Source organism: Podarcis melisellensis (genome assembly GCF_964234715.1).
Source record: "Podarcis melisellensis genome assembly, chromosome: 4".
NCBI classification, from domain to species: Eukaryota; Metazoa; Chordata; class Lepidosauria; order Squamata; family Lacertidae; genus Podarcis; species Podarcis melisellensis.
In genome coordinates, this window is record NC_138531.1 from 32,986,265 (window position 1) to 33,011,439 (window position 25,175).

Below are 25,175 nucleotides of genomic sequence, written 5' to 3' on the forward strand. Positions count from 1 at the left end.
CTAAGGAAATGTTCGCGCTGCCTGGAACATCAGCTGCTAACAAAGAGCAATTTATAACCCAGCTATCCCCCCCCCCATCTCAAAAAGGAGTAGGACAGTGACAGCTTTTGTAGAAATACCTGCTCTATTGCCAACCACAAGGCTACAGCAATTGATCTTGCAACCCATCTTCCATACTTGCAAGCTTATGTTTGTGACAGTGAAGTCTTAAAGATAGCTAAATTTATGCTCCCGAGGCAGCTTTGGGGACTCAAAGCTAAGTGAACATTGCTCCTGCGGGAAACGAACTGCATCCAAAAGTCCTAAAAGCTGTACTTTGCTGTCCCTTAAGTCTCGACACCAATTCCCTTTCCATGCCAAGTTTCCAATCGCTCTCTTTGAACACACTTTCCAATGTTTTTCTTTCAAAATAGGTTTTCTGGTGTATCCCCAGACTCTGGCATAAATATGTCCCAAGTGTATACTATAAGGTTACCAGATTTTTTTCAATGAATCCGGGGACACTTTTCAACTTCAATGGACTGATTTGTAAATCCGGGGACTGTCCCCGGGAAATGGGGGCGTCTAGTAACCCTAGTATACTAGCCAATTCTAGCCAACAACTTCAGGCACCATTGAAACATGGTGAGTGTGCAAGACCCTCAAGTAGACGCCACTCGTTTGACCTGATCATGGCCTCATCAAATTAGTGGGGCAAAAGTGGGCATTCAAAGGCATTGGGACAATTGACTGCAATGGAATTTAGTCATGAATGAGCTGCTGACCAACAGATGATTTCCAACGCATTCCAATGTTGACTGATCACAATGGATTTGAATGTTTTCCTGGTAGACCTGAACACAGCCCCGCTGAAAAATGTGGAACCGGATGTTTAGGTCCCATTGATTGCAATGACATTGAGTAGCAAGGAACATTCATTGGACTAAGCCTGAAGAATGCCATATTCTATTATTTTTTTGTTTGAAATTTAATTTTTATTTTTGCCACAACCCCAGATGTTTTTTTTTCAGCTCCTGTGCTGCTGATTTGTTTGGGGGTGGCAGTGGAATCTATATAATTTCTTGACTTCATCCATTTTATCGTCCTCTACAGGAGAAAGAGAAGTCAAGAGATTATCACTTCACTTCACGAAGCTATATAGTCAAAATCAGTCCTCTACTTCTGCATAAAAGCTTTAGTTTCCATCGAAAATGTTTCAATGCGAGGGCAAAGGACATTAAATTTCTTTAAAATATATTGACTGAAATACACTGAAAGAAGCTGAGGGAGGTGTGCTGAAGGCATGACCTCAATTTTTACTGTAATGGAAGGGAAGAAAAGGGGATGGGATAAATATCTGTGTTTCCTTGAAAATTGTGCAGCTATTTGCAGCAGGTTAATCTCAGGGGAAATTTGTAATAAAAAAATAATACAAAAATTGTATTTTATACTTAATAGCTCTTTTGCTGCTATAAGGCTACTGTTCCTGTACTTTCTAAATCATAAAAGTTTATACATAATTCTATAGTGACATTTTAATATATATAAAGCTACGACTCACTGTTCCTCATTGGTTAAATAATTTCCCTTGGTTCTCGAAAGCCAGACAAATTCCTCTATCTACAGCAATTGCTGGACACCCTCTTCAATTCATTTTTTATCTTTTAAAAATATTTTTTAAATCTTTTGTCCTTGTTTTGTTTCAAATGTTTAAATGTTGTCCTTTGTTATTATATTGCTTAATTTTCCTGTTGGCTTTTTAGAAACTGCTTTGTGATTTACTCATTTTTTTAAAAAATGAGGAACAGTATACAAATACTTGAATGGATTAAAATTAATAAATGGTTTTAGGTGCAGGATACCTTAAAGACTGTTTTCCAGGATACCTTAATTGACTCATATGTTTGTAGATCCTAATAGAGCCATTGCCCGGTTCTGAATTTTAAAATGTTAGCGACTGAGTTGGGTTAGGATGGGTTTGTGGGTGGGAGGGTTGGAGAGTGCTGATTAATTAACTGATAAGTTTGCCATCTTCTTTTATGGACAGTGGCTCTATGAATTAACAGCTGAGCAACAGGCAGTGCTTTGTTGGGACTGACTTATTCAGCTTCTAATCTCTATCTTGGAACTAAGTCCATAAGTTAGAGGATTGTCCATACCTCTGCATGACTGGGGCTTAGAAAGCATGAGTCGAAGTGGTTTTCCCACTTAGCCCACTTTCTGGGCAAGGGTTGAAGCATTTTTGTCTTTGCCCTGCCACTGTCTCCTGGAAAACCTGCTTGCTAGCTCTAAATTGGAACAAACGGCAACCCCAATTGCTGTTTGTTCTGATTCAGTGCTATATGAGCCAGCTTCTAGGAGCCAAGCCCCCCCCCCCAGCATATATTTTTTTAGGGGTCGGGCCCTCTCAATGTTCAGAGAGCATTCAGCAATGCCCCCTTGCTCCTCACAATGCTGCGCATGCAATGTCAAGAAGTTGCGTCAGGCCCCCTCAGTCAACTTGAGAAGATGGTACCCCTGTTCAGTGTTAAAGATCGGGTTTCCCTGGGGGAAAGCAGTGGGGCAAACAAAAGGGTGGATAAGTCCTTAATCTTGTGACTACAACACCCAGCCTATGATTTTAACAACAAAAAGAATCCTCATCTTTCGCCAATCCCGTGCTATCTGCAGCTTGAGTGGAAGAGTTCTGAACAACTCAAAGGCATACAACCATTTTTGTGACATTTTAGTGGGTTCTTATTCAGGCATTTTCCACCTGTGGATTTTCTTAAGCCTCTTAAACTTAAATAACCCTAGAAAAAGTGGGGAATGTGGAATGTGTGGTGAATAGACAATATTACATGCCCATTGTGTGGCACTGCCACAGAGAATAATTTTTCAGCAGGCTTCATGTGGGGTAGTAACGTATGAATTAGCTCCACGAAGGAGTCGATCAAGTAGATGGAAAACATGGCAGTGGAAGAATGGCAGGATTTTCTCTCATTAACATTTTGACTGGCCACCCACCACACAAACGGCTTTATACTTACTGCAGAAAAGTTGAGATCTCTATCATTTGCCAGCAAGATATCAAAAATGATTGCAAATAAATACATGAAATCCATGAACCCAGCAAGCCTTCCGCAGTTGGCAGGAGCTCCTCAGCGCAGCCTTTGATTGTGAACAAGGCAGAAATATTGCCAGGGTTTTGCTGTGTGTTGTTTACCCAGCATGCCTGCGCAGCCCTCTCACACTCAAAGGAAGGTGAATAATATTTAACAGAACATTTAATTTCAACTGAGTGGAAATGGTCTTGTCTCCATTACACCTGGTGCTCATGTGCATATAATTGTTTTTGGACTGGATGGTGCTGAATTATGGATATAGTAGGAAGGGTAATTATGCATATCGTCAGGGTAATGCCCAATGGGCAAGTACTTGGCGGAGGGGAAATGCTATCTTTCATTATGCATGGTAATAACAAGCCACAATGAAACAGCAAGGTAAAGAAGAATGTCCCAGCCCTTCACAAAAGCATCCCTTGCTTCTTTGTGAACTGTACAAAATATTCAGAGGAAGGGCTGTAGCTCAGTGGTAAAGCATTTGCCTTGGGTGCAAAGGGTCCCAGGTTCAATCCCTGATGAGTCTTGAGTGCAGCTTCTTATGTGCCTATGTAAAATATTGAGGTGCCAGGACAGGATCTGCTAATGACCTGCCATGGATTCAGGGTGGGAATGTGTCCTTCTCTGTAAGGGCAATCCTGTTTGAATGGATCCTCTGTTGGACAGTTGTCTGGACAAAGTGCAGTTAAAGATAAGTAGGGCCGTGAAGGGACCATTAGTGGTTAGCATCTGGAATGAATAAGCACACCAGTCACTAGGTGGCTATCTTCTGCATCATGGTGAGATGTGCTATATTCAATTTACATTATAGTAATTATCTCTACATTTCCATCTTTTTGTACAAATAAGCAGTCTGTATCCTCTGTTTCTGGTGGCATGTAACTACCTACATGGAGTTTAAGGATGGATGGCACCTGTGAACTTCACAGCAAACTGACGACCTTGGAGTAGCTCAAAGACTGGCTCAATGCTGGTAGGGTTAGGTAACTGCTTCCTTCACCCTAGGAGCCCAGTTCTTTCCAGGGCTAAAGATATGCATGAAACCCTATGACTCAGCTACACAGCTGCAAATAAAACATTTTAAATGTGTTGTCAAGTGCAATATACAAACGTGGCACTAGATGGTGACATTGAGCTATGCAAAATTCAAGGTGTTTTTCAAAACTTTAATTTTTTTAAGCATTTTTAAGTGTTTTTTGTGTGTGTAGATTCCACCCTGGAAATAATGGGAAGCCTCCAGAAAGTAGAAGGAACATTATGTGCCAGAGCCATCTAGTCTTTTTCTCTCAGAGACTGGGTTCTGGCTACTACTGCTTCTGTCCATTCGAGCCGATGGGAGAGAGGAGGTGTGCTCATCAAATAGCTTAATGCCAATACTAAGGATGATATCCCACAAGAGATAATGGCAGGCTCTGGACCGTGGCTTGGGTGGAAGGCAGAAAATGGGACCGTTGTGTGTTGCCAAAAGGAAACCAGATAAGGGCTCAGTTCTGCCACCCCTCATACAACCGACTACATAAAAACAGTCTTGTGACTTTGTGTGTATGGATGGCTCTACACTGTTTCCTATTTGCAAAACCTGGAGTTTCATTTTCCAAGCAGTCACAATCTTGGGAATGCTGTTTCATAAAATGGGTTTGTCCACCCGATTGCCACTGAACTGTGAGCCCACAGACTCCTACAGGTGATCATTTAGGGACCAGTGAAGGACGGACCAGGCCAAACCATTAATGGCAAGAGAAAGATGCAATTTTCCACTGAAAATGAAAACAACTTTGAGCCCTAAAATCACTCACTCTTCTAGAAGTTGTGGACACGTTAAAGATTAATTCTTGCTTAACCATGAATCCTTGCTTAACCATGAACAGTAAATTCTCATCTCGGCCGTCTTGCCAATCAGTAAACTGTGAAACTATAAACAGTTTTCATTCACTTGAAAAAAAAGAAAATCTGTGATAACTGTGACTCTGGAACACTGATTGAAAATAAATGAATGCTGCACTCCAAAAACACTTGTAGATTTAAAGAGATCACAGATTAACATGTTGTTGACATCTTTCATGCTGTAATGTTACTTGAGACAATGGATTAAAGGAAGAAAGAATTCATTAGAATGTGGTAATGAATAATTGTGCTGAAAAGAAGGATAATATCATCACCACCACCACCACCATTTTATTTATTTTCCAGAAGGCTAGTGTGTTGGAACAAACACTTTAGAACTTTAAATATTATATATCCGTAAGTTTTAGTGGAATGATGGTGATTTGCTATGAAACAGCAACTGTTATCTGATGGTCTCTGATTGTACTTTTTAATGTGTTTTTAAAATTATACATAGATATTATTGTGAACTGCTTTGATATTTTTATATATTTTATGTGTTATATGTTCTATATATATATTAAAATGAAAATAGAGGCAGAGCTCCACCACTGCACCTGAACCACACCAACCTCCCCGCTACTTCCCCCTCTCCACCCTGGTAAACCCATTTTAGGAAAGCAGCATTGCAGTTCCACCCCACCGGCATGTAACTATGCACACACAGGGCTCTGTATAAATTAGAACCTGTAAGCTGCCTTGAGGTAGGGTATGTATAAACCAGGCATCCCCAGACTCGGCCTTCTAGATGTTTTGGGACTACAAGTCCCATCATCCCTAGCTAAGAGGACCAGGGGTCAGGGATGGTGGGGATTGTAGTCCCAAAACATATGGAGGGCCAAGTTTGGGGATGCCTGGTATAAACAAACAAGCCAACAAATGAATGAATGAATGAATGAATGAATGAATGTCTATACCAGGCTTCCTCAATCTCCAGATGTTTGAGACTACAATTTCCATCATCTCTGACCACTGGTCCTGCTAGCTAGGGATCATGGGAGTTGTAGGCCAAAAACATCTAGAGGGCCGAGGTTGAAGAAGTCTGGTCTATACACTGGTTTCACTTACTTGAGAGACCAGACCAGGTGATTTAGAAATCAAAAATATGGAGACAAATTTGGTTGAGAAGTTCAAAAGCATCCCAAGTGATCTTAGCAATTTTCAGTGGCAACTCTGGTATCACATGAAACTAAAGCTGACCTGGTTCAAAAATTCATCATGACCAGAATAGTAACAACAACAACATTTCTCGAGTCGTATACAATTGATTGCACTGGAGTTATATATAGTCAATAATGTTGAAGAGCCATTAAGGCTGCATATCTATACTCACTTAAAAAGGGAGGAAACATCACCAAGTAGACATGCATTGGGTTGCATTGTAAATCTGCGAAATCCTATACATCTCTACTCAAAAGTAAGTCACATTGAATTCAATGGAGCATAGGATTGCAGCCTAAGGTATTAAAAATTATTCCAAAGTTATATGAAAAGTATGACGCAAATCTAATGCAAAAGTTTAACATTGTAGAATGTTTACCATGCATTTGATAAAAAACTTTTAATTTACAGATGGCTATCCTCAAGAAGAAATGATTTATAGATGGAGAAAAAACTCAGTAGAAGCTGCAGACCAGAAATCCTGGAGACTCTATCAGTTTGACTTCATGGGTCTCAGAAATACCTCTGATATTGTGCAAACATCTGCAGGTAGGTACAATGCAATAACAATGAACTTTCTGGTCTGAAGGTTTAGGGGTTCAGTACAGCCCTTTCCTACATCAATAAATGTGAAACGTGGGTCAATATAACCAGCACAGTATTGAAAAGTGGGCAGCCATTGCCTTTAGTAGTCCACACATTGTTGGACTCAAACTCCCATCATCCATGACCATTGGCCATGACTGCCAGGGCTGATAAGAGTTAGAGTCCAACAGAGTCATGGGTTCCCTTGCCGCGTAATAAGAGAAAATACTTCCCCGGGAAACGATTAACTTACTGAATTTACTGCTACAAGCTGCGGTGATGGCCCTTAGTGCATTTTTTTTTTTAAGAGTTGGGTAAATTAATGGGAGTTTAACCTATCAGCTGCTGTCCAACTTGGAAGCTCAATGAATGAAGCTCCATTTACGGAGATAGTATGCCTTCAACAACCAGATGCTAGGCATGGCAACCATCTTTGTGTCCTATGTGTATGCTTCCAGAGGCATCTGGATGGTTTCTGCTGGAACAGAATCCTGGATTCAATGGACATTGGTCAGACCCAGCAGGACCGTTCAAATGTTTCTATGTTGTCAGCTTGACAGCCCTGGCCATCTGTCACATTGAAGGAGAGAGTTAGGATTCTCATACACAGTCTGTTGCTGTACAGAAACATTTCCTTGCTGACAGTGTCATGCCCAGTTGAATAGCCCAGTCTAATGAGATCTCCTAGCACTAGTCATTGGAACCCAGACACCTGTGGACCGCATCACAATAGGGTCATGGCACCTGCATCAAGATCCAATCCCAGCTCAATAGTTGGCGCACCAATAGACCTTTGCTGACGTATCTAACAACATGCTTTTATGTTCTTATGATGCTTGCCCTCTATGTGCTGTGTGTGAGCTGCATAAGGATGCCTTTATGAGGTTGGCCAGGATAGGGCAAAGCTGAGCCATGTGGTGAGCTGTAGACAAGATGTGTTTAGGGGTTGTTTAGCTACGATCAGGCTCAAAAGGGATTTCCCAGCAGAGCTGGGAATATCACAAACGAACAAAGGAATTCCCAAGGCATTAATGCAAACAACAAATGCTTCAACTGCAGGTCTTTTTCAGAGCATATGCATACAATGCTTTAATATGAAATTTATTATACATGGCAGAGCTTGTATATAAAATTGAAGTGTGGTGGGCTTCACTGCTGCACCCTCCCAGCTTGGCCCCCTGGCCCCTTACCACACCTTACTTTAAGAGGGGCAGGATGATGCACCATCAGCAAAAAAGAAAGAAAAAAGGAAAAGTCTAATGCTGATGTTGGCACTGTCCATTTAAATGTTCTCACAATCCCTCTGGACCCTTGATGTAGTGTCACCCGGGAGTGAGGAAATTAAAATAGCATATGCCAGGCACATCGCTGAGAAGAGGACAGGTCCTATGTGACTGTAGTGATATTTCGGATTAGCAGCAGGTTGATCAGTGGGTCCTCCTGAGAATTCGGTGACAGCAGCAGCACCCACCTTTTCTTGGTAACCCGAAGCAACTCTGGCATTGGGGAAGCCTGCTGAGGAGCCCAGCCTCATCCCACCCTGCCCCACTGACTGCTACTGAGCCTAAGCTGATGGGTAGCAAAAAGTACTTTGCAAATAACTCCTAGGACTTAAACCTAATGTTGTGTAATGAAATATCTGCTGCACTTGGTAGACTGAAAATCCCATTCAAGCTAAGCACCATCTAAAAGTTATAAATGACTCCGAAGTATGTTAGATGGATCAATATGTCACGGCAAGTCCTACAGCCATGCATTGTCAGTAACAGTCTGCTAATTTAATATGAAGTGATGGATTCTTTAAAGATGAAATTAAACAGATCAAGCTTTCCCTATTGGGACACATTGCACAGAAAGAACAAAACACCCATCTGCAAGTCAATGATTTATGGGCTCCCCATCCACATCAATAATGCATCTTTGTGGTTAAAGACCATTTCCTCGCTAAAATGCAATTAACATATTACTAAATCTTGTGATTATATGGTTCAGTTGAAGTGATCATTAACAAATGAAGCCAATATAAAAGCAGCGTTCTAATATTTTGTGAGGAAATTTGAACGCCGGGATGTAAGGATGTGTTTCTGACCTGGAATGTGAGCTCTGTATGTCTGTATCAAGATGGAGGCTAGTGTTTTGAAAGCAGGGGGTATTCTCCTCCTCCCAGTCACTTACAGGCCCTATGTGTTGAGGCCTCTGAAGTAGGGCTGAGGAAGATTCCAGTTTGCTCTGTGTTTGGAGCAAACCTTCCATTCACAGATCAGAACATTGATCTGAATATTAAGCCACATGATCATTGGCTTGAGATTTACTTACAGAATGGTCTGAGGGCTGCCTCTTTCTTTCTTTTAGCTTTTGGAGCAGCACCATAACTGCATTCTAAAACATGTCTTTGAAATTGCTCCCAAGAAGTGATTGCATGCAGAAATGTAAGGGATTGAATTTAAGACAGGAAAATCGAGAAACCTAAATTAACTGATTTGTCCATCTCTAGTGGCTATAACCATCCGTTCTAATGCAGGTAAAATATATGCAACCAATAGCTTCAAGCCTATATGCGAATTAACCCACAAAACTGTGCCTACTATAGCAGCCCAAGTCCCTCTGAAAGCAATTTACTATTTAAAATTTACTTTTAGCTGGACCACTGTCTTTGTTTCTTTTCTTATCTGTGATGTATTTTTAAAATAATTGAAAACAAATGGCTGAGCCTTGTCCCAGCATGAAGAAATCATAGACAATGCCCAAAGAGCAAAGTTGTAAAGTAAAGCTTTAAAAAGCAACGAAGAACATGAATTCTTCTCCTCCACCAGCTATGCAAACCAAGTGGATGTATTTATTCACATTCATGAATTCTGAAATGTTTTCCATGCATATGAAATGACTAGTTCGTTTCAGCTCTACAAAAGAGTTTTATGTGTGAAACTACTAGAATTTATAGATGTAATTTATGGGGGCATGCCCAAATATATGTATGTCTAGTTAGCAGAGAAAAGGAATAATAAGATCACTTGAATAATGCAAGCGTAGGAATGATACCATTTAGGGCACACAGAGTCTCATTTTTTCATCTTGGTGTCCCAAACCAGTTTTTGAACATTAAAAAGTTCTTGTTTGGTTTACTCCTCCCTGCTTTTTTCAAGTTTGCAGACCACATGGCTTTTCTCATAGTTGGACTATTACTGTGGAACATCATATTCTGAACCATTAAAGCACTGCCCCTATTATAAGCAATAGTTTCCATTTAAATGGAAGTACAGGATGTTGTTGTGCGAATTATCACTGCATGGTTTTTGTGATAATCTGTGAAAAATGGCCTAGCTCCTTCCATATCTCAATTTCATAGGAAACTGATTGCTAAAGGAAATTGTGTGCTAAAGGAAATAGACGCTATATGATATTATACATACATACATTTTATTAATACAATTTATATACTGCTTCCTCATCAAAAAGCCTTGAAGTGGTTTATAAGCATACATATATACGCAATATTATTTTTTAAAAAAGGTACTTCTTAATTGGCTTTCATACAGATCTGTCACAAAACCAGACAGCCATATGTGCTAGACTAGAGACATTTATTTTATGAATATTAACTGGTCTCATCTACATACACATGTGCCTGACATATTTCAAAGCCACAGTGGCTCCCACTGAGTCCTGATGGCACATTAGGAAAACTCCTGTCACATGAATGCTCTTAAAAGGATAAACACTCTGGGGATTCTGGGGCTTTCTATATGGCATGATTTGAAAACTACAGCATGTGCCAGTAGCATCTTTGAGGTTAACCTTTTTTAACAGATCCATTTGATGAGTCCAAATTGGTGTTCACGTACATTTAAGTTCTAATCCAAGCAGTTGGCTGAGTTGTAAAATTAAAACTATAGTCCATTTTGCCGCTTTTTTACCCCTAGGGTCCACCCATACCATACATTTAAAGCCCTCTTTTACTACTTTAACAGCTATGGCTTCCCCCAAAGAATCATGGGAGCTATAGTTTGTCAAGGGTGCAATTTGTCAACAGGAGACCTGTTTCCCTCACAGAGCTATAATTTCCATAGCAGTTTTATCAATCCATCTCTATTCTCAGGGAACTCTGAGAGTTGTAGTACAGGCACACACACATACCACTTATGTGGGGGTAATGTTCCTGACCTCCATGCGAATAACTGAAATCCCGTAAGGCAGGGAGCACTCTCTTAAAAAGCCTCCCAGTGCTGGATTTGGTCCCCAGTCTAGACCAAAATATATTGAGTTGAAGCTCTTGGGCTGGGTGGAGTCTGAAGGATGTGTGGGAAAGTGGCTGAGACTGCGCTACTCCGTCCGTCAGCTGTTAGGCGGGGTCGCTGAGCAGCCAAAACAAAGCCCCACTGTGCCTCAGGGCTCCTCCACCACCACTGACATCCATTCCAGGCTCCAGGGAGCATCTCCTTGCAAGCCATGAGGACTCTTCAGCTTTCTCCTGCCTTTTCTGGGTTTGAATTAAATAATTTATTTCCCAGTGTCACGCATATACACAGTCGACCGTGCGTAAGTGCGGGAGGGGGGGGGGGAACACCTGCACTGTGAAGGGAACTAGGGGATCTCTTAACAATCCTCTGCACCCTTAACACACTGCAGTTATGGAGAAAACCATAACTGTTAAAGTGGTGCAAGAGTGCTTTAAATGGAAGGCCCAGTCCTAGTTGGAGCACTGAAAATTTTCACTGCAAATTAAACAGAAGACATAGTGAACTTAATTCATACCTTTCTACCAAGAAGTAAGACAGTATCACTTGATTGCATACATTTCTAAGGTTTTCCACAAAGACCTTCCACAAGTCCAGTATCTCATTTAGGAGCTGCGAATGAACTTGGAAGTAAGGGTTAGTGCATAGAACAGTGACCATCATGCTTTTGAGGACACTCAGCAATGTTGTTCTAAAACAGGGGTGGGAAACCTGAGAGAAACCAGATGTTGCTGGGCTCCACCTCCCATCAGCCCCAGTCACCATGGTCAATGATCAGGGACTTTAAACCATATTGGCTGCAGCAGTCAGTAAAACTTCATAATTTTATTATTGAATGACCCAAGTGAGACTCATTGGAAATACAAGACCAGTTGTTTATTGCCAACTGCGCATATGGGGCTAAAGCCTCAAGCCCTACTGTTCATCTACTCTACATTTCATTTACTCTACAAATATCTGAATTAATGTTATTGAATTCACAGTAGGATTTTTCAAAGTTCTCCTAGATCAGCTGTAAAGCCCTTGCTGAGAAATCAATTTGAATTTATATATTTTTTATAAAAAAAAACAACTTCCATCCGTTTAAACTCGTACGCATGGGTTTATCTCTCCCCAAGGGAAATCCAGTTGGAAGTGAAAAATGACTCCTTGTGCAAATATTCTCTATTGAAGCTTTATTGAGCACGAGTGCTCTGTAACAGGGTGTTACCTATCGCATTAGGCATGACAGGTAGTTTCTGCCTAGACACAGTTCCAGAAGACTGGGACAATGTAAACTTTGTCTAAATGGAGGACTGCTAGAGAGGTCCCACTGCAAGACATGGAAATGATAGAGCAGCCTACTGCAAATAAAACACTTTTCAGCTGCTGCAGTCTTCAGAGGGAAGGTAAAGAGAACTGCTCTGAAATGCACAGGATCCCAGATTTCTTTGCTTTTTTTTATTTACTACATTTACCTTCTGGGTTTCCTCCAAGGAAGTCATGGTGGCCTACATGGCTCTGCTCCCCATTCTAACGTCACAACAACCCTGGGAGATAGTTTAGGCTGAGAGATGGTGTCTTGCCAAAGGCCACTCAACCTTCACAACCATGTGGGGATTTGAACTTTGGGTTCTCAAGTCCTAAACTGAGAACCTAAGCACTACCATGATGGCTCTCCTATCTAAATGAAGGGATAAGCTCTTTTAAAAATACAGCACTAAATTAATGTTATATTTCCCTATTTCTTATCAGGTAAAGCAAACTCACCAATTAGGGGAAATACTGAGGGAGGAAATCCTCTGGTCGGCGGATTTAGCAGGGCTCCTAGTAGATCCCACAGCCCTTAGCCAGCGGTACTCAAGTATATGATTGTGCCCTCGATCAGGTCTCTATTTCACTGTCATAAGTAGCGAAACCATTGATACCATCTCCTGTAAGAAACATATCAAATAGTAGTTGGTGGTCAGAACTAATGATCATTTTAATCTTGCCATTTTTTCCAGTTTTGTTAAATGTAGCAAATCTCACCTTAATTTGCATTCTTATTAAAATTGTAATTCTCTACAATGTCTTATTTCTACATTGATATGTTTCTCATTCTTGGTGTCTTTTCTATAGAGGAATGTGCAATAAAAATGTAAATATGGAAGCATTTTAATCTATTAAGAAAAACTACAGTCTCTGAAAAATAATAATATTAAATACTAAAATTTACTAAAACATATGATTAAAGTAGCTGCATCGCGCATGTGTGTGTGTTTCCCTACAATGTGATTTCTTCCATCTCACAAAGTAAATGCCTATTGAAGTTACACATACCTAGCCAGAGTTGTTCTAAGGAGAATTGGGGGGGGGGGTAGCAAAGCCTATACTAAAATGGAGGGTTGAGGAAGGGTCAGTTGTGGAGGGGAGTGAGAAATGTCCCTATTTTCATCTGAGGAAGGTACATCTATGAACTTTCTCTCTGTGCCTGCCCACCATCACTTCCTGGAATCTCGAGCTATTTTCTTACACCTGACTCCTGATCCCCATTTCACCATTTTGTTTCAACTGTGCTGAGAAACTACAAAAAGCAAACAAAACAAGTTTTGGCTTGGGCCAAAGTGTGGGCCCATTTTCAGCAGCTTAAATGTACCACAAAAATGTCTCGCTGCTGAAATGCACCACCCAAGCTCCCATAAAAGGAAATTATTGTTTTGTTGTGGGTATTTTCATAAAAGCAAGAATGATAAAGTAAAATTATTAACCATCATGCAATATGATCATTGAACTTTTACATGCTATGACTGATCTGTCTCAAACAGATGACCTCAAACCTGAATGCCCTCATTATCCCTCCAAAGTAGCATTTCTGAATAAATTGGTTAGCTGTATTTGCAGGGAGAAATAGGTCATCTAGATGAGTAAACATTCAAGCAGCATAATCCAAAAAGGGGAGAGAAAAGGGAGGGGGAAAACCACTTAATTTTAGTAATATTAGATGTGGAAGGAAAACCAAACTCTAAAACTCAATCGGGAATCAAAGGTCCATTGTGCTAGGAATTGTACACAATATATATAATAACCCTTGCCTCTGAGTTTGGAATATAATTAAAGTAATATATGAAATATAATTCTGCTCCAGGCAACATTTTTATTCACTTGTTAAAGATTTGGACCATGATAATTTTCAAATAAATCTTGTAACTGTTTCAAATCACTGAAAAACAAATTAGAAAGATGTTCCTGTGAAGTATATTCCAATGAAGGGCAAAGTCTCACACTGACAGAGACCGGAATCTTTCTGTGACATTAGGTCATTCATATGATAGCATCATTCTTGGATTGAAAGGACTAATTATACTGTAATGTCACCACTGGAGATTATTCATACTCATTTGATGAATCAGAATGTAAACAGTTTGTGTAACTTTGTGTGCTAGATGGGTTGCTGCATTTCAATCATAGTTGTGGATGGTGGTAATGTTGGCATGTGGAATCTGGTGGAATCTGGCTTGAAAAAAGAACCCTGTTTTCTCAATCCTCATCAGTTGCCAGTATTTTGTGGAATGTAACAAATCTACTTGAAAAAAGAAACACACTTTTGAAGTTCGGCAAGTGACAGGAAAATGCTCTGAAATGTACAGAATGAACAAACGATTAGTGAGAAATTTGCAAACACCCTGCAAACAGTTAGGATGAATGCTCATTGTCATATAACCTCCCCACAAACCATTCAGAATGAACCAGGCAGAGGGCCTTCTCGGTAGTGACACCCACCCCGTGGAACGCCCTCTCATCAGATGTCAAGGAAATAAACTACTACTTGACAAGACATCTGAAGGCAGCCCTGTTTAGGGAAGTTTTTAATGCTTGACATTTTATCGCATTATTATTACTCTGTTGGGAGCCGCCCAGAGTGGCTGGGGAAACCCAGCCAAATGGGTGGGGTATAAATAATAAATGATGATGATGATGATGCTCAGCCAAGTCTGGCTGCAATCTTAGCTCTGTGTAAGTTTTGTGCAAGCAAATGAAGATGAATGTTTAATAAACAGGCTATCTGGAGGACCCCTTTCTTAAGTTCCTGGGGTCTTTCTATTGGTTCTCTGTTACCTCTCTATCAGTGCTGACACTCTTTCAGTCCCCATCCACACTATCTCCTCTGTTTCCACATGGTAGTGAATTTCCATAGCTTCCATTCCATATTTTTGCCCTCTCTACAGCTCCTGTATCATACTTTTCAGTAAGGCCACTAAGTAATACAATAACAGGAGACTAAAACTGCAACCTAACCTGATACATGTCCACACAAACACCTCTTCACGTTGTCTATGATGTGGGTTCTTCCTGGTTTTTCATCATGTATCAATCCAAAATGGCCAAGACTTTCTAGAAAAAGCTCAACAAGGCCTGAATGGATGCTGCATGGATTTATAAAGCTGACCAGTCCAACTCTGAAAAAACAGAGAGATGCTGACACATACCAACTTGAATTATGCACCACAACCCCATTAGATTGCAAAAGCAAACCAAAAATGAGGGTGTGCTTGAGAGATCTGTCAGTTTTCATTTGACATCCATCCATATTGTTGTCCCCATCTTTGTCAAGAAACCAACGAAAGCCAGGATTAAATATTGATGGGAAAACAAACTTACTTATATTACAAGTGACTCTTCAAGGATGCAAGCCCAAGCACTTCAAAGGCTCAGCTCCATCAATTTCTACTTATTTCTTGCTACCTTTTGCTATTAGGCGCTGACCCTAGCATCTGAGGAATACATTTTACAGTATGCAGGAATACAATATGGCCTTGATGATGCTGTCAGTTAACCATTGCTGCCACAAAGATCCTTGCTGAAAAAGCCAAGGGAAGGATGGAGGTGTAGCCCACAATGCTTTGCTCCTCAGTAATCTCTGTTCATGTGGACTATAGTAGTAAAATTTTGCCTTAGCTGTTACTGTGAGATGCAGAAATGAGCAGCCAACAGAGGCAGATCAGTGAGAAAACTACTTATCAACATGATGTGCTATCATTCCAATATATCACCAAAAGATACATGTTAAACCTGCAAAATAAAATGAGTGGTGGCTGTGTTTTCAATTTTCTTATTGTTATTTACATATATTTATTTATAGCACAACAAAGTATAATAGCAGATGCCGTGTAAAATCAAAGTAGAAAGAGCTAACTAGAACCAAACATATAGGAGCAAATTTCCATACCAAAGCTGAACATAAAAAATTATCTTCATAAACTTCCAAGTAACACAGATGAGTTTCCATTATCCTAAATCTTATTGCTCCAGAAAGTTATTTATTACTTAAGACTCCATTTCTCAAAAAATACACCATCTTGTTGTCTGCGCTATGTCCCAGATTTTAGTTATCCATTCTCTGTTTGTTTGTTTTAAAAGGGGAAGTTTTGATGAAAAGCAAGACCTATATATATTAGGGATGTGTGCCAGGATTGAGCCAAACGGAGTCTATTTGGACGAACTCAGGCATCAGGCAAGTTGCATACAGACAGCCACGGATAAGTCAAGTTGGATGTGGCTGTGTGGACATGAATCAGTAAACCAAATGCTAAGTAAGGAAAAATGATGGCATAAGAGAAGATTCTTGCTAGACAGAGTAACACAGAGATATGGTGGTCATCTATTGGGTTTAATAAAGGGACATAGAACTTGTAATCCATCAAGTAAAAAACAGGTCACCACTCACTAAAGATGATCCACCAGAGTTCTGTCAATGAATCTTCTGGAATTTGGCGTTTGCCTGGAGCTGCAAAACAGATGCATCATCAAGCCCCCTGCAAGCCATTGGGCTACAAGTCCTCTTGGTGGATTTCAATAGTCATTGCCTATTAGAGACTTCCACCATGAAGCATTTAGCTCAATCTCTCTGAGCAATCTCATCAGAAAATCAAACCATTATAAAAAGTTATTGGTTTTCCTTATCAATCCAGAATTAGCAAAGTGATCTCATGGAGCCATTGTGGTGAGACAGTGAAGGAAAGCTTTGTTGCTGAAACATATGTCTTACCTGTCTTTCTATCTCTTTTTAAATATAGGACTTCATTTTTCTTTCCTGTCAGTGAGCCCCCTTTAGAAGGACCAATTTTACTGGAAGACTGAGTTAGTCGACTTTGTGCATCCGTAGCTTTCTCTTAATGGAAAGCTGCTTAATAAATCCTCTTCAGCAAATCAGGTTGATGCGCACTGCACATGTTTGCATGGTAACTATCTGCATTTCCTTAAGGTTCAATTTAAACACCTTGCAAATTTGTAAGAGGTAATGAAAGCCAGATTTCAGAGAGGTAATTTTGTGAAAAGTGATTTTAAAAAATATATGTCCTCCTCATCTAACCTTTATCTCATGACTTCCAAAGCATAGTAATATATTGTATATGCATTAGAGTTCATTTGAGAAACAATATGCCAGTATATTTCCTTTACCTATACTTTTATTTATACTTACGCACCACTCAAGTTAAGGTAAGTACTCATAAGTTTTATACATAACTGCATGGAGGTGTAATTCACAATAGCTACAATCCAGCCATTTTGGAATGCTAATGAAGAGGCAGCATCTGTGAAATGAATTGTGTCAGGGGATGCATTTGTGTGTAGAACATGGAGTGTGGGACCTGTGGTGCACCAGACATTGTTGGACTCCAACTTACATAAGCCCTGGCCAGTATGATCAGTGGTCAGAGCCATTGTTCAAAAAACCAAGAACTGCCTACCTGTATCCTGAAATTGTAATTTATGCTAGCCTGATGCCGGAATTCCTCCAAATATACCCCATTCAGCTCAAGCCTGGCACACATCCCTAATATATATAGGTCTTGCTTTCCATCAAAACTTCCCCTTTTAAAACAAGCAAACAGAGAATGGTTAACTAAAATCTGGGTCATAGTATACATGGTTAAGCTTACATATATGGTGAGAACCAGAAAGTGCAGACAACAAGAAAGTGTTGTTGTTTTTTTGAGAAATGGAGTCTTAAGTAATAAGTAACCTTCCAGAGCAATAAGATTCAGGATAATGGAAACTTATTGTGTTATCAGGCTATCCTGCTAACCTGTTTACAGTGACTTTTAAAATAGTCTACAAATATTTTCTAATTTTCCTTATAAATTCTATCATCTGGTCAGACCTGCTAACTCTGCATACTCCAACATCTTAAGAAGCCATTCCTCCTTCTCCAGTACTCTGTTCGTTTTCCATTTGGGGGCAAGTAACATCCCAGCTGCCGCAGTCGCATACAGAAAAAGATTCTTCTGACTCTTAGGGACCCTCAGTGGGTTATCAGGGTGAGAGAAGCCAGCCCTGCAGGGCCCCTAAACTGAGCCTAGGATGTGTCATGGCCCATCTTTCCCCCTTGGCCCCTTAGGGATTCCCCGTTTACTATGTTGATCCTGCCCAATGTCATTTTCGTCATGATGCACGAGTCCCAACACCACCTAACAAAAGTCAGCCTTAAATCACTATGGAAAAGGCAAACAACATAAGAACAACAATATACAAACAACTATAACCACCAAGGGGCCAATTAAGGTTAGGGGGGATTCTTTCTGACCCTATCAACCAGTAATCCAAATAAACCAGTATAACATGGAAGGTGGGCAAAAAGCTCACTAGGGGCAAAATAATAATAATAATAATAATAATAATAATAATAATAATAATAATAATAATAATAATTTATACCTCACCCTCCCTGGCCAGAGCCGGGCTCAGGGCGGCTAACAGTGAAATTACAATAAAAAATAAAAATAAAACCAATTTAAAATACAGGTTAAAATCTAATTTAAAATGCAGCCTCGTTTTAATAGTAGCCCATAGATCAAAACCATAAGTGGGGGGAACATAAGGGTCAGACTGAGTCCAAACCAAAGGTCAGGCGGAACAGCTCTGTCTTGCAGGCCCTGCAGAAAGATGTCAAGTCCCTCAGGGCCCTAGTCTCTTGTGACAGAGTGTTCCACCAAGTCAGGGCCAGTACTGAAAATGCCCTGGCCCTGGTTGAGACCAATCTAACCACCTTGCGACTTGGGACCTCCAAGGTGTTGTCATTTGTGGACCTTAAGGTCCTCTGCGGGGCATACCAGGAGAGGCGGTCCTGTAGGTACATGGGTCCTAGGCTGCATAGGGCTTCAAAAGTCAAAACCAGCACCTTAAACCTGACCCTATACTCCACCGGGAGCCAGTGCAGTTGGTAAAGCACTGGATGAATGTGATCCCGCGGCAAGGACGCCGTAGGGAGCCTCGCTGCGGCATTCTGCACCCGCTGGAGTTTCTGGGTCAGCTTCAAGGGCAGCCCTGCGTAGAGCGAGTCACGATAATCAAGCCTGGAGGTGACCGTCGCATGGATCACTGCGGCCAGATCAGGGTGAGTAAGGTAAGGGACCAACTGCCCCCAGACACATGTGAGCAAGGTCTTTTATTGTCTTGGCAAGCAGGCAAAATCTCGTGGGACACCAACACCCTGTAAGAGATCACAGTGGGAAACAAACATGTCTCCTCCATCATTCTCTGGTCCCAATCACAGCAGGCAAAGCCACCCCACACACAGAGGCACCCAGAGCGAGGCTACTCAATAAACAGCCTCAGAAGAAAGCTGCTAACTTATGACAGGCTTTCCTTGCATTTTTTATTTCTAAGTAAGGTTGTTTCCCTCTGCCTCATGTGGCGTTTAACTATTCAAAGGAAGTGCTATATTGGGAACCACCTCTTCATCCTTAAAGTATTAATATTTCAATAAGTGTAAATATTACAGCCAAAGAACAACTGGGACCTTTAAAGACATTTCAGAGACACTGTTCCCAAGCTCAGCACTCTCTTTCAACTTAAAAGGTGAAAGACGTTTGACTACGTACAGGAAAAAAACAGACGGCCGCTTTTGAAACCTTAGACGGTGTCATTCAAGAAAACATTGACATTTTCCTTGAGCCTGTGGAAATGCTAGTGCCCTCCTAAAGAAATGAAAGATTACTGCCTGCAGAAGAACAAATAGCATCAAATGTAAATTACTTGATACTGACTCATATCATATAAACATCATCTAGCTCCAAGTACAACTTCAGTTCTAAATGTCACATTTTTCTTCCTAATATTATTGCCCAGGGGAAACGGCAGTTCTAAAAATAACCCGCAAATATTTAAAGACAGAAACATTTCAATTCTGGTGTCTAATTTGGAGAGCAATTCCATCCTTTGAAAGCCGCTGTAAATATTTCATCCACTTTTCAGTCATTAAACTTCTTTAACTGAGGTAAGAGGTCCAGTTCAGCCTGTATATTCTGACCATTTGGTTAGAAGTAAAGAAGCAGTTGTAATAAAATTAGAATCATTTATAAAGTTATAATAAAAGGAGGTGCAATATCTTTTTTCCATGAAAACAATCCATCATATGCTCATTTAAAACAATTTGTGGGATATCTGTAGCTGCAAATGCAAAAGAGGCCACTTTTTTCTCCAATATATTTTTCTCCCTTTTGGCTAACAGATACTTACTTTTTTGCTGGTTTGACCATCAAATCTGCTTAGCAAGGAGATATTCCAAATACTGAGATCTCAGAATGAAGCCTATTCTGGAGAACTACATAAAATGCCATTTACCTCCTCCTTTGCCTTTTCTTCAGAAAGCTGAAGATGCTCCCATCAACCATTTGTTTCAGAGAGTGGGGAAGAATCCCCAAATAGCAATAAGAGCTAACATGTTGAATTATCCAACTGCCCATTCTCCAAAATTGTTTTCAGGTTACCAGAAAAATAAGAAAGAAAAAAGTGCTCTGTAAGTGTGTGTGTCCTTTAACAAGTGATGGCCAATTAGTCTTATTTCAAATAGTTCTTGAGTGCAACCCACAAACATCTCAAGTTCACATGGATGAGGAGAGAGAGAGAATGCATATAACTGAAATGATATTTTCCTAGGCCAATAGAGTGTGAAGGATTCTCATTGCTTAAATTAAGAATAACACCATTTATACAACAATTAAAATAGGAGGGGAGACCACCAGATATAGCCCCGTTCAATTATGCTTTGTTGACTAATCTGTAGAAGCCAGTCTTCATTTAACAAAAACAACAATTAGCAGTAGCTTAAAGTGCTTTGATTAATCTAGTGCTCTTTAATCAACAGTATAGAGAAGAATTTAGCCTACACTCTTCCTTGATGGAACCAATTTATAGAGCCTTCAGGGTCTCAAAGTCTGCATATTCACTGCCCTTCTTAAAGCAGGAAGGTTTGCAAAAGATTACCTGAAATAAAAAACAGTTATCTGGAATCAAGAATTCTGACATAATCCTTGCTTTGTTGTTTATCTATTTATATTTCATTTATTTAGCTTATGTACCACCCTTCATCTGAAGATTACTGGGAGGTTTACAGTATATTTTTTGCCGCCGTCAAAACCTTTTAGCCTCTAAGGAAGGAAAATGACTTTGCCATTAATACAAATTAGGCTGACAGCACATTGATAGCTAGGTTGGTCTTTTCATCTCCTTTCTTAAAGATGATGACCATGATCTTCCTATTCCCACCCTATGGTATATTTCCAGAGTAATTTATAAAGTCAAAATGTTCAGCATTCATAGGGAGCCACCAGTCTCCAGATGATCGTTGAATAATTCAGTGGGAATACTATCTTCCTCCACCTCCAGGCTCTTATTGTATGCTAAAGATTCCAGAAATTTAACAAGCTTCTTCTCTGAAATCCACTGCTAGAAGTCAAGTAAGTCTACTAGATCCTCATTAAAATCCAGGACATTCCTTAAAGCTTTGAAAATGTTTTCTCCAGACGCAATTAGACTCTTGTTCCTCATCTCCATGACTGATGATCTGATAAAGCTCTACAGCCTAGTGCTATTTCTTTCAGTTTCTTTTCAGATATGCATTTAGGTTATTGCAAGTTTTAAATCATCTTTCCTTCTATTGAAGCTTCTTCAGCTTCCTCTAAATCGGAAGGTGTAATCTCCTTAAGGCTTCTTCAACTGATCTTTTAGCAGTCTTACACTTTTGGCTAAACCATTTAGTACCCTTTCTCAAAAGATCTAGAAGTATGATAATAGCCACAGGCAAAGATTTGCCCTGTATTAAAAAATCATTGGGATAAATTAGTAAGATTTACAGAAGCATTAAGGTCCTAACAACAAAAGTTATGGGTAGGTTCCTTCATCCTGCTGACTGACATTTGACCTGAAGCTCCATAGTTAATTTGCCAACCCACCCGTAACCTTTCTTTCTTTTGTTGGTTCTTTCATTCTTTTGTACATGGTTCGAAGCAAAAAGGAGAACAAACAAATCAATCTGGTATTCAAAATTGGCACCATAAAATTAACTTTAATAAGTGGATGACTGCCACTTTCAATAGCAGAATCTCAAATCAGAATGTTGGAGATATAAATTAATATAACCAAATGTGAAATTAACAGATTGGCAAAGCGGTCTTGACTGATGAATCAAAGCTTAGGCTGTCCTCACCCACTCTCATAGGTGATTGTCAAAGTGTTGTCAAAGTTGATAGTAACATGCAAATGTTCATAGGAACTATCTGCACAATACCAAATACTGAAGGTGCAGACCCAGCCTACAACCCATTTCTGCAGCTACCCTGTTTCCCCAAAAATAAGACAGTATCATATATTAATTTTTGCTCCCAAAGATGCACTAGGTCTTATATTCAGGGGATGTCTTATTTTTCCATGAAGAAGAATACAGTACACATTTATTGTCTAATTGTGAGTCAGCCAGACTCCGTCAGGGCAGAGTTTGTCCTGGCAGCGGCGCGGGCTCTCTGATTTTAAACCTCACACTGCCTGAACAGCTCTGGCTGCACTGCGGCCAATCAGTGAGCTGGGTGGTGGCACCCACTGCTATAGTCCAGAGGAGTCAGACGCCTTACAGTAGCTTTGGGGGCCTTATATTCTGGGGAGGCCTTATTATCGGGGAGGTCTTATTTTCAAGGGATGCCTTATATTACAGCGAGAGGCAAAACTGGAAGTAGGTCTTATTTTCAGGGGATGTCTTACTTTCGGGGAAAGACGGTATGTTAGTGGACCTGATTCATGATCCAGTTTGGGTTAGTTTAGGTGGTCCCTTAATATCAACAAGTCCGCTCACCCTCTTTGGTGGGCATCATTGTGGGCTGGCATTCCCCTGTGTGTTGGGATCCGATGTGAAAAGTAGCCTGTTTCCCAGGCAGGAAAGAAAGCCTCTGGGTCCAGCTTGCTGCCAGGATCATTAGTCCCACCCACTTGCCTAATCAGCGAATTATGAGCCGGCATGGGCCATGGAAGGGCAGGCTTAGCCTGCTCCTCCAGTATATAACATAACCTCCTGGCTTTCTCTGCAGCCACTTTTTGCTGGGTCTACCCAATGCCTATGCCAAACAGGGCCACAGGTTCCCTATCCCTCTTAGATGTTGTGTGTGTAATGGATGTGTGTGTGTGTGTGTGTGTGTGTGTGTGTGTGTGTGTGTGTGTATTTAAGGTGAAATATTCATACTCCTAAGTACAAACTTGGGATCTACTTGGAGTTCAAATATGTGATAGGTTTAGCACTTCAACCAATGTAGTAAACCTGTACTTAAATGATAATTCTCTACAGTTTCAGGACAGTGGGAGGCCTTTTTAAGAAACACTTTTCCTCAGAGTGTGTGTTTATAGCCTTTTGCGGAAGCCATCAAAAGATGAGGTGCCTTTCTTTAAGGAAGTTGAGTTTGAGCTAAATGGGAAGCAGCTACAAGCACAAGAGGTTGCCAGCATGAAAATTGCAGCCCATTGTATAAAAGGAATGAAATAAGCAGTTATGTCAGAGAAAGGCTGAACAGAAGGAGAATGTGCTTGTAAAAGGAAATGAGGAAAAAAGGAAGATCGCCTTAGATACAATTGCCACTTGAGGCTCTCCTCCTTGAATCAATTTAACTATTTACTGACAATGAAAACATGGAATAGGAAGGGTCATCAGAGGTCATCTTGACCAGCCCCTTGTCAATTCAGGAAAGCCTTTACTGAAACATCCCAAATAGGCTCAGCCTCTGCTTAAAAACCTTATCTTTACCATCCTTTTCCTATATCGCATCACAATAAAACACTGTCCCCCCACACACAAAAGTTATTTACTCTCTTCCTAGCCTACTTCTTAGCCATAGCAACTTCCAATGTGATTTACAAGGAAAGTCGGGTTAAACAAGTCACAATTCAATCAATTAAAGTCTAATAACTAATTGGAAGGGACGCAGGTGGCGCTGTGGGTTAAAGCCTCAGCGCCTAGGACTTGCCGATCGAAAGGTCGGCGGTTCGAATCCCTGCGGCGGGGTGCGCTCCCGCTGCTCGGTTCCAGCGCCTGCCAACCTAGCATTTCAAAAGCACCTCCGGGTGCAAGTAGATAAATAGGGACCGCTTACCAGCGGGAAGGTAAACGGCGTTTCCGTGTGCGGCTCTGGCTCGCCAGAGCAGCGATGTCACGCTGGCCACGTGACCCGGAAGTGTCTTCGGACAGCGCTGGCCCCTGGCCTCTTAAGTGAGATGGGCGCACAACCCCAGAGTCTGTCAAGACTGGCCCGTACGGGCAGGGGTACCTTTACCTTTACCTTTAACTAATTGGAAAGCTACTTTTTGCATACTTTTGTCTGGAAAGAGGCTGTGTCTGTAGAAACTCCAGTGCAAAGACGTTCCAAAAAACAGGAACCAGTACAGAAAATGCATGGTTCTCCAGGTGTTCAGACAGAGGATAACCAACTGGAAAATGGGTATGGTACACCTGTTGATGAAGGTGCTACTGGACAATTTTTTTAATTTTTTGATTTATTTCAAAAGAGCTAGTTGACATTCTTCTTGGAGCCACCTAATCTTTTTTTCTAGTTAACATTATTCACTTGCTCTCTTTGCTCACCTTTCCTTATTTGTCAAACACTTGCCTCTTTCCTGATCCCACGTACATCTCATTCAAATCCTGCTACAAAGTCTTTCAGCCATGTAATTGCATCCTCTCTGAATATGGTAGTCTTATTAAGAGTTGACTTAATTTTATTTATAAGTTTCTTCAAAGCTGGGAACATGATCCCTTAATAAAAGGCACATTTTTATCAGCCAAGTCATTTCCTGTGTTGTTTCTTTTTTGTTGTAATGTTATCTCTATGTATTACTGTGATCAATAACGTGCTAAAAATGAAGAGAAGTGGTAAGAAGCCTGGGGCCACATTACATTTTTCAAATAATACATTATTTAAATTTGTAAGCCTAAACAAAATTCCTCCCTTTC

At 40.5% G+C, this 25,175-nt stretch overlaps 1 protein-coding gene and 2 long non-coding RNA genes across 5 annotated transcripts in view; 1 reads left to right on the forward strand and 2 right to left on the reverse strand.

Annotated features, from left to right (window-relative positions):
* GABRG3 (gamma-aminobutyric acid type A receptor subunit gamma3) overlaps positions 1–25,175 on the forward strand; it is a 300,100-nt gene that overhangs the window by 265,179 nt on the left and 9,746 nt on the right. For both annotated transcript variants that reach the window (XM_081907666.1, XM_081907665.1), the window contains exon 6: positions 6,537–6,674. In XM_081907666.1, the coding sequence (XP_081763792.1) occupies positions 6,537–6,674 (138 nt within the window). The remainder of the gene's footprint in view (positions 1–6,536; positions 6,675–25,175) is intronic.
* LOC309368000 overlaps positions 11,328–25,175 on the reverse strand; it is a 92,068-nt gene continuing 78,220 nt past the window's right edge. The window contains exons 2-3 of the long non-coding RNA XR_014167469.1: positions 12,695–12,858; positions 11,328–11,568 (exon numbers count right to left, since the gene is read on the reverse strand). This is a non-coding gene — a long non-coding RNA (uncharacterized lncRNA). The remainder of the gene's footprint in view (positions 11,569–12,694; positions 12,859–25,175) is intronic.
* The window catches only part of LOC309367978, a 14,227-nt gene continuing 9,671 nt past the window's right edge, over positions 20,620–25,175 (reverse strand). For both annotated transcript variants that reach the window (XR_014167439.1, XR_014167440.1), the window contains one exon: positions 20,620–21,172. This is a non-coding gene — a long non-coding RNA (uncharacterized lncRNA). The remainder of the gene's footprint in view (positions 21,173–25,175) is intronic.